We start from the raw sequence: 13,869 nt of genomic DNA, 5'->3' as shown, positions 1-13,869 counted from the left end.
CAGTCATTAAAGGTAAGTCATTATCATGTAATCATTAAAAATTATGACAGTCCTGCCTTGAGGTGCAAGTTCAAGTTGTTCCCTTACCACACACATAACTCAAAACATTTGTATCTCAAATATTCTTTGACCACAGAAATGAATGGAAATACCATTAATTCATTCCAATATTTTTTTTATGAAAAAAAATATATCATGCTATATTATATTTTATAAAACATGCAGTAATAACATAATTGCAAATAATTAAAATGAATAAAACGATTTTTTTGTCATACTTTTTCCCTTCAACGCACATTGTGCTGCTTATTCTTGTGTGCAGCCTTTGACCACCTGAGGATAGGATTAGACAGACATACACATATACCGTAACCGGAGAGACTCAGCTCCTGTCTCTGCTTCTCAGTAGAGCAGTAACAGTCATTCTTCACAGAGGATAAAGAACATATGCCCGTGAGTTCTGCTCCATTGTCTGTCTAAATGTGTTGCTGCGCCGGTTGTACTCAGAGATCCATTGCTTAAAAGGTAACAACACGGCCACATATAGTAGATACTAAGTTTGACAGTAACCTGAAGATGAGCATGTCAAAAACGTGAAGCCTTTTTTGGGGGTGGGGAAATAGATCCTTCTTTTATCTGCCAAACTGTCACTCGTTGTGAAGTGAGAACAGTCACATAACACATACAGCGCTCGTATCTCAAGTTTGCGCTTGCAAGTCCAGTGAAGGCGTGTCACTTGTACCTCAAGGCACCACTGTATGCTATTTACAATTGCATCAAAATGTCCAAATAGAGGTGTTCTGCAAAAATAGCTCGAATTCCACCACAATATAATTTTAATAAAATCTTTCAAAGCTAAAGGTCTGTACTTAAATCTTGCAATTATTGTTTTCTTTTAATTATTATTAATTTTAAACAATCCAGGCAAATTTGGGTGTACACATCCGGTACTAATGACAAGCTACAATATAGTGATACCCTGGATTCCCGCGGATTCGCTTATTTGCAAATTCTCAAAAATATGTTTAAAAATAATTTTCCTTTTTGTTGTTGTTGCTTTTTTTTTTGTCGGGGGAGGAGGGGCAACCCCCTTTTTTTTTTGTAGAGAATGCACGTTTGAGGGTTATCAGTTAATTATATGCAGATTTTCACTATTTGTCGGCCGGCACAGTCCTTATCTCACTCAAACAGCCGGCCGGGGTCCACTCTACATGAATTTCCAAACAATTTAAGGCGTGCAAGTCAGACTATAAAAATTTGACTTTGTATGTTATCAGCTAGACTGATTTAAATAATGATCTTAAAAGTCTACTTTCAGTACAGTGTGGCACATTCTGACAGAGAGGCACAGTGGCGCACTGGCAGACTGAAAAGGACTCACCATGGGGGTCTTGTACTTGTGGATCACCACCTCTTTAGTTTCAGGAACTATGCCGATGCAAGAGACAGAAGAGAAATTCAAGGGCAGCAGGAACTTGAGTCAGTTTACGTATGAAAGTTTTTTGGAGTGTTAAGGAAGTGAAATCTGAACATGGCTTGAAAATGAGTTGTGAGCTAGCACTCCCCCCCCACCATTAAGAAAATGCACACAATTTGAATACATGGTGTGTGTGTGTGTGTGTGTGTGTGCGTGAATTTAATGTGAGATGTGAGAAATCTTGACTTTAGACGATTAAAGGATAAAAAATAGCCAACAAAAACGGACAAATGTGTTTTTCAAGAGAACCGCTTCGATGTGAAAAGAACATAAAGAGAAGACAACTTTCCTCTCCACCCCATTGAAATGAATGTGAAAAGAGATGACGAAGAAGAAGCGGATACGCAGTTGCCCAACATATTTGGCCCCAGTCTGACTTTTCATTAGTAACTGAAACCACAGCAGAGAAGAGGCTGAACTGAAATGAAGGACATGTTAAACCTCTTCTCCCAGCACCCCCCAACCCCACCCCCAAAAATAAAGAAATACAAAATTCTGGAAGAACCCCCCTCCCCCTTTCTGTTGCAAAAATGGCTCATGAGAGATGGAGTCTGGGGTGATCTCCCAAATGAACCGCAGCTGATGAGGGGAGCACAGGACAGGAAAATGAAGAACAGATATTGTGTGTAGAATTTGTCTGAATAAAAAAAGTGACAAGACTTTACCTGCTGGAGAATGAAGGTTTTCATAGTGGCAAAGATGAGGGCAACATTACAAAAATCAGCACAGAGACACGACAGTAACCCAGCCTGGCGCTTCACTTCAACCTTCGGAAACTATTTCCTTCTTCTCCTGCCTGCTGCTCAAACCACCAAACTACAACACTCACCTACTACTTCATCTCGTCTTTCCATTAGTCTGTTCAGTGCACCTGGAGCCCTATCAATAATAACGGCAACACATTATATGTGGTTGACTCCACTCACTGACTTTCGGATGAAAGAAAAAGTAAAATTAGGATGTATTACAATGGACAGTTTGCATTCAGGCCTGGGATGAGGTGAAGCCCTTAAGATCAATCTTGTATCCCAAAAAAATGGGCTGAAATATGTAAAGAATAAAAAGCTGTGTTTATTACCGTATTTTCCGCACTAAAGGGCGCACTGGATGATGAGGCGCAATGAATGGCCTATTTTTAATTTTTTTTTCATACATTGGGTGCACCGCATTATAAGATGCAATCTACAATGCATCCACTAGATGGAGTTACGCTCAAGGAAACACCAACAGAACGATCAGATGTCAGTAAAACGTATAATAAAGCAGCGACCGTTCACTTAACCAACAGCAAGTTATAACATTGACTCGTTAACGTTGAACTCTCTTGCCGCTACTCTATTTCCGTGTTCAACTGCGTAACCCGATCGCCTTAAGTTTGAACTCTGCGTTGTCAGCATGCCTCGAGCAAGGAGCCATTTTGGGGTTGAAATATTACCGTAATGACCATACACAAGGTGCATCAGATTTTAAGGCGCACTGTACTTTTAAGAAAATGGAAGTCTTTTAGGTGCGCCATTTAGTGCGGAAAATACGGTACTAATTCAATTCAGAATTTATATACTCTCCTACAGATTCCAGACTTAGAAACATCTGCTGGAGTTTTAATCAAGGCTAAATTCTATTGTTTTGTTCAGTAACTACAGCCTCAAACAGATGTTTATGGTAACTCTACCACAAAATCACTATATTTTGGATGTAAGTAACTTTACCATGGAACACTTAGGATTTATCAAGCAATGGAATTACGGTATTTATTTCACGTTATTTCTGAATGAAACCTATTTTGCTACGCTGTCTAGTTGTGCGTCATCAACCGTTTCATTTTGTGGTGTGTCCATCTTCCTGCCACTCACGTCCAATTTAGTGAACCCTTATTAGCTTTTTGCCACGAAGCTGAGTTACTGCCGCGCCAAGTACAGGTCTACAATCAATAGATGGTGTAATTACCAAATTCCTCCAGGACAAAGACTCCCTTCACTGTATTGCACTTTTTTATGTGACTCAGCTCTATGAAAACCTAAAAAAAACAAAAACAAAAAACAAAAACAACACAAGACAGAACATTATTAACTTAACAATACTGGATGAAAATTCAAACTTTCAATGTATATATTAAAAAATAAACAGTTTAAAACTGCCTTATTGAGTATGAAAGGTAAATTAAAAAGAAGCTACATGTGGAATGCAGAGCTTTTAACAGGAAAGGAAGAAAGAAAAAGAAATAAAGCACAACATGAGAAGTTTCCATGATACATGGGCAACAGTTAAATGCAGTGGGACTGTTCAAAGCTTACTACCACTTGATAATGGCATTGGAGAGCACATCAGAGATCAAATCTTTTGCACTTTAAAATTTGAACTGTATTCGTCAATCAATGTGGCCCATAGATGCATACATGGAATTTTCATATCAAAGAGAAAAGGACACACAGCTACAAGAGTAAAAGGAAACCATAAAGGGGGAGAAAAAATATACGAACAAAGGATCCCATAAGATGTTACGGCTAAGAAGCAAACACAGCAGAGGTTGTGTACCTTCCGCTCCTTGCAGGGGGAGAAAGCATGGGAGAGAAATGGTTTGGATTATTATCGGACAAAAGAGCACAAACACTCAATGACAGTCTCGGTGGGCACTGTCCACAGAAGCTGTGTATAGACTTAGTGGGGAATCAAGACCGTACCCTAACCATCAAGAGACAAAAACCGGAGCAACCATTTGACTCGGGTGTTCAAAAGCTAGCTTCACCTTTGCTTTCCATCACCCCCAGAGCCCTCCATGCCTCCTCCTCCAGCAATAAGGGCTGGCACCACACCGTCACACAAGCGCAACAAATTCATGAGGGCACTCAACGATGGACGTTTGGTTCCTCCAACTTTATAAAGATGCCACCTCTGACATTGCCCCTTCTGCAGAGCAACAGCCTGTACTTTGTCATTTTGTGAATTGAATGTTTTAGAGAAACAAGCTAACACGGAGATGCTGATGATTTAGCAGATTATTTACGCTTAACCAGGGGCTGGCTAGCTTTTGTAGAAAGCAGGGAGTGCAATTTGCAGACAATTGACCCTCTTTCTGGGTCCAATCCGAGACCTGCTGAGGTTGGACGGCCTTCACCCTAACTGGGAAGGTGCCATCACTCTTTCTAAACACAGATTAGTGTTTGAACCTTCCATGACAGTCCATAATAGAAGAGGACGGGTTACTGTGTGTAAGACTTGAGCCAATTAGTGTTATGCAATACTATTACAACACAAAACGCTTTCTGTAGAGATTAGGAGAGTTGCACTTATTTAGTAATTCACTACCTACTGTTGCATTGCATACGGACATTCCTACTAGGATTCACTGTCCGAACCACTTACTGTGGCTTTGAGACAGGATTGATCCTTATGGTTTCATGCAGAGAGTAGAGAATAATCAGTCTCAATAAAAACCAACCCAAAACACTGATTTGATACAGTGGCAATGCTAACAAAACAGCAGCCAACCTCCCATAGCTCCCGCCATTCAGCTCAGGATTTCATGCCATTTTGCTCTCTGAATATTCAGCTCATTGGGGACGCCGCTAACAATCGATTTAAACTTCTGGATTTAGAGCGTATCTTCTACTGAGACAGGCCTTGCTAAAGTGACAAATTATGGTCCCCTAGCTATCGAGTTCGACAGCTGATCAATGTTATTATTACTCAATCTTAGCGCTTGCTGCCGAGGACAACGGCGATCATCATACGATTAGTACAACTTGAAACAAGCGCTGGTATTTCAGGCTCAGCATTTCCCTTAGTTTTCACCTCTCAGAGAGGATGCACTGGGTAATTAATGGCAATGTGACTTCTGAGTTTTGTAGTGTTACGCATGGAGTCCCACAGGGATCGGTACTTGCCCCTCTATTTTTTTTTAGCATTTGCATGCTTCCACTTGGTGATATTGGTGATAAATACAGGGTAGGTCAAAAAATAAAGAAATAAAACAGACCTTTACACCCGCTGAGCCAATAGGGACGTGTGTGTGTTTGTGTGTGTGTAGAAACCAGGTAGAAATCGGGATGCACGGGATTTTACAGTATTATTATTATTGTGCGTGAGGGAAAAAAAGAGCTAATTGTCCAGTCAAAAGTTTAACATGTTGATGTATCAGACAGACAGCCTAAAGTAACTTTAAATTGTAGTTCCTTCTAAATTTGAATTGGTTAAAATTAGAAAATAATGGAGGACTACTACACTGCAAAATAATGCACCTCATTGATTCGTGTTGAACATCTGTGAAATGATGTCATTAGGGCTATGGTTTGGTCTTGAGAACAAATCAATGACGTTTTTTTTTTTCGTGTTTCAAGTTCGAAGTTATGGGAGTAGAAGACAACAAACATGTTACAGGAAAGAAAACTATTCCTCAGATAATTTTAGTCAAGCCAGCAAAAAGCACAAATGGTTTGTTTAATTTATCTCGTCTCATATGCGTAGCAATTTAATGCATGTGCCATTCTGCGTAACACTGTGTTTAAAACTTGGGACAGCACCCCCATGAAAACTGTAATGGAAAAAGGCCAGCACCAGACAACTGACAATTCATGCTCTGAAATGTCATAAATGTAAGGAAATGGAGAACTGAACAAAGTTTTGTCATGGGGATACTGCATGACTGCATCTTGTCCATGGTTCCAAGTCGACTATGAAATTATTCAGAAATTTATAAATATTGGATTATGGCATATCGCTTATGTTTACGCAAAAAGGAAAAGATTCCTTCTGCGCTCTTATTTTGCTTACACCACGTTCGGTGCAGCTGTGCCGTTCGAACCTGCCTTTCAGAAGCGCTATTTAATGACGCAAAATCAGCCATTCTCAGCAAAGCGTCTCGTTTGATAAGTTGATCCTTTTCCCAAACCTACAAAATGAACTGCGCGGTAATTTTCCGCTTTTGGCAGATCAAATCCTGTGCCCAGCAGATAGACAAACAAAAAGTGAATAAACACATCTAAAAATATAGATACATGTATTTGGGCAAGCAATCAAGTTTAAGATGTATTTTGCACGTGCAAATCTTTATGAAAGCAGGCTCTAAATGGTAATGGAAGAATGGTGCTCATTATTTTATGAAAATGTGCACCAAGACCAATGATGTCTCCCATCTGTGCAGATGAGAGGACAAAACATGACTTAAAATGTCCAGGTTGCTACTGAATAGCCAATTATTAATGAAAAGTCTTTGATCAAGGTCATCAGTCTTACCACTGACGCACAACACACACATCAACACTTAATTTCCTCCCATAAAGTAAATTAACAAGAAGTTGTTATCTCCCAAATGTGAAAAGAAACATGTGAAGGGATGCGTTTATCATGTATATTGTTTGAGAAATGCAAGCATGCAGGCAAACACACTAACACGTAAAGAAAACAGCAAAAACAAAAACGCAAAAGACACAAGTTCTTCCTCTAAGGAAAGTATCTAGTATGACCAAAGGCCAATCGAACATTTGACCAGACCTTGCTACCTTTGGATTGTTAGCTAAATAATAATAATAATAATTCATTTGATTTATAAGCGCCTTTCAAGAAACCCAAGGACACTTTACAATAACAAAAACAATAAAACACAATAAAGTGGGTAACAGTAGAGGAAGATGGTCACAATGTGAAAGGAAATGCAAAGCAGTGAGATGAGCAGAAAGGCATCGAATATAATGGGATGAAAACTTGATTACCATGAAAGACTTGTTTTCATGCCCTAGAGTGAGGATATGAAGCCTCTTTCTGCGGTGGTCCTACTTACCTGACTATGCATGAACTTTAGGTTAATTCCCTCCAAAGTGACCTGCAGCAATCCTCCCTCACCGGTTTTCATATCTTGGACAGGAAATTCTCCACCGAGCTCTGGACCTAACGAAATAAGTCCATAGTTTTGTGCCATTTAGGACTGACGCATTTTTCAGACAAATTTAGTGGCTTTAGTTACATTTGTCCGGTTGTAAACATTGACCAGAAATCAAAGACATACGAGCTGATTCCCAGGTTGTTTTTGTTCTTCCTTGACCAGGACCGCATAAACATTAAGCATGTATGTAATCTGCAGCTCATACGAGAAGCGCTCAATTTACAGTGGTACCGACAAAGGAGAAGGTGACGAACTAGTTTGCACAGCGATGAAAACGTGTCTTCACGCGGCACAAGATGGCACATTTGCCACTGTGCTTGATGTTTTTATTTACCGTAATTTGAATGTTATAATCATGGACAAGAAGAGCTTTTTTGATACAAACAATAACTGCAATTATGACTGTGTTAGCATTGGTTAGCAAAAGTCTGTAGGAACGGAGCGTGAACCGGGGAGCCTCTTGGATCGGTGGATTGTTTGTGAATTGACTTACTGAACTGCTTAGTGGAAGCCTTTTACAAAAACTAGTCCAAAGTACACTTCTTTTCTGCACTGGCGTTAAATCAGATTTTGATCACAACTACTTGGGCCATCCCACACAAATAAATACAAGCTACTATGAATACACATCGCCATACCTGGTTTGGAGCTTTGTTGTCTAGCTGCAGCTCTTTCCATACTATCTTTAACACAGTAGTAGAGGTCACGACACTAGAAAGCAGAGAGGAAAGTATTGTATTTTAAGGGTAGGTGGGAAATACTTTGGGTAACTAAAGAAAAACAGAGAGCTAGACTTCACACCTTTTTGGTATAGAACTTATTGAGTTGAGTCTCTTGGCCGTTACGTCTCCAAAGACATAAGACCTTGGTTTTGGGGCAGTAAGTCATGTTGATGAGTTTCTCGTACCACCAGCGCTCATACACGGTGCCAATGTTGCTGCGAAGGACTATGCAGTCATCACAAACCTGAGATATTAATGAGTGAAATGTAAAACACTTTAACAACAGGGCCAAAGTTGAATTTGTAATATGAAACCATATCAAAGACAATGCAAACCTCCATGAAGAAAATGTCCCCAGTTGTATCGGTACCAGCGTGCACAACAAACGTTTGCTTCTTGATATGACGGCTTCCACAAGGCCTAATGGACAGCTCGCGGCCATTCTAAGAGTACAACACAAAAAGGTGTTGCACTATAGTTCCGACAGTACTTTATAAGAGACAAACGCCTACCATTTGGGTCAATTTGTCCAGCAACTCATTAACCTCTTGGCTGTAGGTAAGGCCAATGTGGGACTTGCCCATCAAGCGCCTCACTTTCTTCCGGATGTCATTTTTGTTCACCTAGGAAGACATTCACAGGAAAATTAGTTGGTGTCAAAGTATCTATTATAATGTATACTATATGCAAATATAGTTTCTTACTTTCATCATGAGCATGTATGCAATCATGTTGTGCAGTAGTGTAGCCAGGAGTTTGTCCTCGTCGTCCTCCAGTCGCTTGCGGTCATGTTCTCCCAGTGACAAGTATCTATTGAAAAATGCAGACCAGTAACAGTCTTTGGGTGTATTGTGAAGGGTTCATGAATTTGGTTTATGTTCTTAAAGCAATTCTAACCCCCCTCCCACAAAAAGGAATAATAAATAAATACAATAAAATCTGAAGTGAAATACCACTCACTGATGTGCAGCCCCCCCTCAAAGGTTTAGCTATTAACATTATTTCTGGGTCCTTGTGGAAGTCGGTTATGCGGTAATCTCGTAAACATGCTAACTAGCTAACCAACCTACAAATAATAAGCAATCAAAAAATAAAATCAATTCTGATTTGAGCTTGGGGAGGAAACCAAAAAGCGAAAGAATTCTACATTAAACTCGTCAAACCTTTCAATCATCTCTTGAGGTCCCTGGTCCAATCCCATCCCCTCACGCTCTAACATGACGGCATCCAAATAGGCATCCTCCCAGAACTGCACCTGGTCCCACAGCGTGGAGCGTTCCTTACCTGTAAAATCATCAATCACATCACTCAAAATGTGCAATGCTCCATGCTGACACATTCTGTCGGACGGTCTTCAAAGGATAATCACTAGACTTAAAGGGAGTGGCGGCCTTGCCTAGATGGCAATTAATAATGTTAAAAGGAAGACTGAAGTTTTCTCATTGAAGTTTCCTCAACGTCACAGAACAGACTGTGTGTGGGTGAGTGTTGACGTACCAGTATAGCTTTGTATTAAGATTTAGAAAGAGATTGATGAAAAGAGTGGACCCCAGCTATTCAAGGGGGATAAGGACTGAGCCGGCCCGCAAAAAGTGAAAATCCGTGTGTTGTTGATGCCCATTGAAATGTGTTGGGAAAAGCATTCTTTAAAACCAAACAAACAAACAAAAACACTGATTAAACTCCAATTTGCACTTTTCATGAAAAATGAGGGTTGGCTCCCTTAAGTCTTTCAGTACCAGCCAATTCTGGACCAAGTCTGAAAAGACATTTAAAAACGTCTTTGGGAGTGAATGAGTTAATAATCATATCACGACATTATTAGTTTGCATCTGTCATAGAGAAGCTGAAGGAGGGAGAAGTGTATGTATAGATACGGTGCAAGAATTACAAGCATGAAGCCAGAGCACAGTCATACTTGACAGCTTTCCATTCCTTCTCAACAACAACACACACAAAAAAAAAGCAGCTTCCATTTACAGATAATTGATCAAGTGGAGAAAACCACAAAACACCAGCTGTTAAATTCAGCACCAGACTTGGTGAACAACATTTGCACTCCACACAAAGGAAAAAACAGTCACAGCAAGAGATTAGCCCTACTTAGCGAAAAGGTTTCCATGGCAGCATCCTCTAGTTGATCCCAAACGGAGCTCTTATCGCGGCCTGGAAGATTTGCCCATGAGGAAAAAGAAGCGGGAGGAAAGAGAAGCGGGGGTTAGGCTATAATTAAAAAGCGTTAATGGCAGGAAAAAAAAAAGTATAGACCAAACACCGAAAACACAAACAACAGGGACAGAGGCAATTACATCGACAGAAATGCTTCTAACACAAACTGTGCATACCCAACAGGCCTTCACAAAGATAGATCCTCATGCTGATGTCCTCCATTGGCTGAGTAGGCATTGCTTTTGCCATTGCAGATGCGTGTTCTTTTGCGCCAGGTTTTAGTGTGTGAGTCTTTCCCTGGTAAAATCAGATAAACCATCCACATTTTTATGCCATCAATATAATGTCACTTTTAAGTAGCTTGCATCCATTTATGAATTTAAAAAAATTAATCAGATGCACATCATGCATGATATGGTGGTACTGAAACAGCTTCTATGATGAGGTAGAATTGATTAGGGAGGTCCATTTAGATTTGTGAACTATCTCATACTAGGGCCTGACTAAAAGGGTTGTTTTTTTTAGGCCAAATCCAATATTTGGCAAAATAAAATTCCACTGATTCATCAAAATTATATATAATGAATTCAGTAACTTCTTTTTTGGTCCCTATATGCAACAATAACAATGTTAAATGCAGCATATATGCAGTTGCATATATGCTTATTATCTTATATTGCATTCTGTACTGTGTACAGTTCATCTTTTTTAAACATGTATTTTGTGCATGCAAATACTTAGTTTTCTTTTTCTACTTTCTGCCCTCCAATTTTGCTGCTGTAGATTGCAAATTTCTCCATTGTGAGACAAATAAAGGTTTTCTTATTCTTAAATACAGGCAGAACATTTGACATTTTTACAATACAATGTCCTTGAGCATTTGTTTAACTTTACAACAGAATGAAAATTGCAAAAATCCAAATTTTTTTTGGAATGTCATATGTTGCAATGTGGTAATGTGCATTTAAAAAAAAGTGCGGGCCCTACTTTGTACCACATCATCAAAGTACTTTTCTTTGGGGAAGCGGGTGGGGAAACGGGAGATTCCCCACCCAGATTTCAAATGTTTGCCAAAAATGCAAAACTTGTGGGTTATGTCCTATTTTAATTCCATGTACCTGTATTAAAAACCAATTTCACTCTAGCAAACCTCTGTTAGCGATGTCTTTTGAAATCAACTCTCCGTAGCAGAGGGCAAGACCCTTTTACAGTAACTGAATTGTTGGTTTTACTCAATTCTCTGCTTGGAAATGGCCACATAATACAAATAAATTAAAACAAGAATTTCACTCAGGAATGAAATGAGATGGGAGCCATAAATCCTGAACTTACAAATACTGAGCTGGTAGCAGGGTTTGTTTCAATCTCGCTGTCAGAGAGGGTCCCCCTGGACTGGGCTAAATGTAAAGCACTCCTCCCACCCAAGCCATCTCCCACTGTGCTGCTTAGGTCACTGTCAGCACCCAGAGTCTCTCCAGAGCTATTGCTTATCTACAGATAAAAACACAATAAATTAATAACAATTCTGTAGGTGGCAACTTTTCAATTTATTTGTGCACTTGGTTAGTGTGGCACCACCACCTTGACATATTGCTCTTTTAATCTTACAAAATGTTTAAATCAGAGATTTTGTTAACTACTCAAAATAGGATAAATGATCGACTGATTCGTAACTATCTACAAGGATGTAAAACAAATGTAGATATACAGTTGAAAGGAAAAGTATGTGAAGCCTTTGGAATAACATGGATTTCTGCGTCATAAAATGCGTTCTGATCTTCATCTAAGTCACAACAATAGACAAACGCAGTATTTTCTTCTGTTGAAGCCATGCTGTTGTTGATTTACTTCTGTGCTTTGGGTCCCTGTCCCGTTGCATTACCTACAGTATCTTCTGTTGAGCTTCAATTGGTGGACAGATGGCCTTACGTTCTTCTGCAAAATGTCTTGGTAAATTTGGGAATTCATTTTTTCTGCGATGATAGCAATCTATCCAGGCCCTGAGGTAGCAGAGCAGTCCCAAACTACAATGCCCCCTCCACCATACTTCACATTTGGAATGAGTTTTTGATGTTGGTGTGCTGTGCCATTTTTTTCTCCACACATAGTGTTGTGTGTTCTTTACAAACAGCTAAACTTTGGTTTCATCTGTCCAGAGAATATTTTGACAGTAGTGCTGTGCTATATCGAGGTGATCTTTTGCAAACTTCACCTTCTCTGAGCATTCTGCGCTGTGCTCTTGTAGTCATCTCTACCAGACGGCCACTCCCAGTTAGAGTAGCAACAGTGTTGAACTTTTCCTTTAACTTTTATAGACAATTTGTCTCACCATGGACTTGATGGACATCAAGGCTATTAGAGATACTTTTGTAACCTTTCCCAGCTTTATGCAGGTCAACAATCCTTAATCGTAGGTTCTGAGCGCTCTTGTGTGCACATCAGACTATGCATCTCAGCAATAGCAAACTCCAAACTGGTGTATTTTGATAGGGCAGGGCACCTTATCGAACACCTTCAATCATCCATTCATCCATTTTCTGAATCGCTTTATCCTCACAAGGGTCGCGGGGCGTGCTGGAGCCTATTCCAGCCGTCTTCGGGCAGTAGGCGGGGAACACCCTGAATCAGTTGCCAGCCAATCTCAGAGCACACAGAGACAAACAACCATCCACGCTAACACTCAGACCTAGGGACAATTTAACGTTTTCAATCAGCCTGCCATGCATGTTTTTGGAATGTGGGAGGAAACCGGTGTACCCGGAGAAAACCCACACAGGCACGGGGAGAACATTCAAATTCCACAGAGGGAGGCTGGAGCCGGGATCAAACCTGGCACCTCTGCACTGTGAGGTTGACGCACTAACCGTCACCGGGCCGCCCCACCTTCAATCAGGTCTCATTAATTGGACTCCAGGTTACTGACTTCTGACTCCAATTAGCTCATTAGCCTGAGGCTTCACATACTTCTTCCACCCAGCACTGTGAATGTTTACATGGTGTTCAATAAAAAAAAAAAACACCAGAACATATATTTGTGTGGTATTAGTTCAAGCAGACTGTGTTTGTCTATTGCTGTGACTTTTTCTTTCAAGTGTACAAGGCAATGGAAAAAGGCACTATTTGAGTTGGTCCTGCCCTACCACTGTGCTCCCCTCTGAGTCTTGGCTGGTACTTCTTGTTAAGATGGGAGGTTCGGAACTTGTTACAGACTCTGTGTCACTCTTCTAAAAAGACAATGAGAGAAAAAGATCATAGACAAAAATCAGAAGTCAAGACAGCAGAGCATTTCGGCCAGGCAACATCACAGATTCCACCAGCTAACAATGCGCGTTTTTGACCATGCTAGGGTATATTTACTTAAATTTGCATACACCAGGCACTAACCTGAGATCCAGAGGTGACACTGAGACCACTATCAGCACTTATCTGAGATTTCTTCTCCTCTGCATCAGTCACCTGGGGGCGTTGTTGCTTTGCTCCTTCAGCCCCTGAGGACAAACACAACTGTCAGACTATCATAAATGAATGTTTCGCAATCTTACCTTCCTGCGAGTCAGCCGATTCAAAGCCAGCACTGCACATCAACAACACAAGTAAAATAAATAAAGTGTTCACTTCATTCA

At 40.2% G+C, this 13,869-nt stretch overlaps 1 protein-coding gene across 22 annotated transcripts in view; it reads right to left on the bottom strand.

Annotated features, from left to right (window-relative positions):
- The window catches only part of madd (MAP-kinase activating death domain), a 43,096-nt gene that overhangs the window by 3,433 nt on the left and 25,794 nt on the right, over positions 1-13,869 (bottom strand). For 9 of the 22 annotated variants that reach the window (XM_086106587.1, XM_086106584.1, XM_086106588.1 and 6 more), the window contains 14 exons: positions 13,631-13,734; positions 13,387-13,470; positions 11,579-11,737; positions 10,423-10,543; positions 10,181-10,243; positions 9,241-9,361; positions 8,782-8,887; positions 8,590-8,700; positions 8,413-8,520; positions 8,157-8,321; positions 7,994-8,066; positions 7,254-7,360; positions 3,425-3,494; positions 1,382-1,428 (listed from right to left, as the gene is read on the bottom strand). In XM_086106587.1, coding sequence (XP_085962713.1) covers positions 1,382-1,428; positions 3,425-3,494; positions 7,254-7,360; positions 7,994-8,066; positions 8,157-8,321; positions 8,413-8,520; positions 8,590-8,700; positions 8,782-8,887; positions 9,241-9,361; positions 10,181-10,243; positions 10,423-10,543; positions 11,579-11,737; positions 13,387-13,470; positions 13,631-13,734 — 1,439 coding nt within the window. The remainder of the gene's footprint in view (positions 1-1,381; positions 1,429-3,424; positions 3,495-7,253; positions 7,361-7,993; positions 8,067-8,156; positions 8,322-8,412; positions 8,521-8,589; positions 8,701-8,781; positions 8,888-9,240; positions 9,362-10,180; positions 10,244-10,422; positions 10,544-11,578; positions 11,738-13,386; positions 13,471-13,630; positions 13,735-13,869) is intronic. The other 13 variants (XM_086106596.1, XM_086106599.1, XM_086106606.1 and 10 more) reach the window with 5 other exon arrangements.

This window comes from Hippocampus guttulatus, chromosome 3 (assembly GCF_054856545.1).
Source record: "Hippocampus guttulatus isolate MCC_2025c chromosome 3, RoL_Hgut_1.0, whole genome shotgun sequence".
Lineage (NCBI taxonomy): Eukaryota > Metazoa > Chordata > Actinopteri > Syngnathiformes > Syngnathidae > Hippocampus > Hippocampus guttulatus.
Note: the sequence above shows the minus strand (reverse complement) of the source record. Positions and strands in the feature narration are given on the sequence as shown.